At 46.0% G+C, this 1,125-nt stretch overlaps 1 protein-coding gene across 1 annotated transcript; it reads left to right on the top strand.

Annotated features, from left to right (window-relative positions):
* Nucleotides 1-570: 570 nt before the first annotated feature.
* STEHIDRAFT_157909 (uncharacterized protein) lies at nt 571-894 on the top strand (the record flags this gene model as incomplete). The annotated part of the gene is made up of 1 exon (XM_007305304.1): nt 571-894. One exon carries the CDS (start codon nt 571-573, stop codon nt 892-894), a length of 324 nt encoding a protein of 107 aa, XP_007305366.1.
* Between the last annotated feature and the right edge of the window lie 231 nt (nt 895-1,125).

The following is a 1,125-nucleotide window of genomic DNA, read 5'->3' as shown; positions in this document are numbered from 1 at the left end:
AAACCAGCACCTGCTAGGCCTACCCTAGCATCCCTACTATTATTTCCCTATTTTCCCGGATTTTTATCGCACCTAATACTACCCCAGCACACCCAGTATTGTCCCCAGTACCCAAAATCCAGCCAAAACCCACCCAATCCATGTATACAGCGCCCTACCAGCCTGCTACCCATCTACCCCCACCCCCTACCCATTTTCCTACCCCCTATCCAGCACCCCAGGACACCATCCCGGTCTCAGAAAGTTGGGCCACATCCAGATTGAACATACTTTTGCCACACAGCCCGGTAACATTGCCCAGATTCCTAGATCAAGATCAGTGATCTAAAATCAAAGCACAGATCCAGAGATTAATTGAGTCTGGACCAGATCTAGAAGTCAAAGTACTGCGTCCATGAAAAGTACTATGCTAGGAGAAAGTACTATACCGACCAAAAGTACTACACCGACCAAAAGTACTACACCGACCAAGAGTACTATACTGGCAAAAAGTACTGCACCAGAAGAAAGTACTATCCCAGCAAAAGTACTACACTGACAAGAAAGTACTACCCCAGCGAAAAGTACTACATGAGCGAAAAGCACTACACCGACAGAAAGTACTACGCTGGCAGAAAGTACTATGTCGACAGAAAGTACTATGCTGGCAGAAAGTACGACACCAGCGGAAAGTACGATGCCAGCAGAAAGTACTACAAGGGCAGAAAGTACTATGCCAACAGAAAGTACTACGAGGGCGGAAAGTACTACACCGGCGGAAAGTACAATGCCAGCAGAGAGTACTACAAGGGCGGAAAGTACTACACCGATGAAAAGTACTACGCCAACAGAAAGTACTACGAGGGTGGAAAGTACTACACCAGCAGAAAATACTGCGGCAACAGAAAGTACTAGGCTGGCAGAAAGTACTAAACAAGCGAAAAGTACTATACCAGCAGAAAGTACTACAACGAGCAAAAGTACTATAGTACCCACAAACCAGCATTGCGCACTTTTACTAGCACAGTACTATACCATAGTGCCCCAGAAGCCTCAGTACTCTAAAGTACTGAGACGAGTCACTTTACTGAACCCTCTGGTTTCAATGGCTAAGTATACTACGCCTTCCTTGATATATCAAGGAGG

Source organism: Stereum hirsutum, assembly GCF_000264905.1.
Source record: "Stereum hirsutum FP-91666 SS1 unplaced genomic scaffold STEHIscaffold_9, whole genome shotgun sequence".
Taxonomy (NCBI): Eukaryota; Fungi; Basidiomycota; class Agaricomycetes; order Russulales; family Stereaceae; genus Stereum; species Stereum hirsutum.
This window is presented reverse-complemented; position numbering and strand designations above follow the sequence as displayed.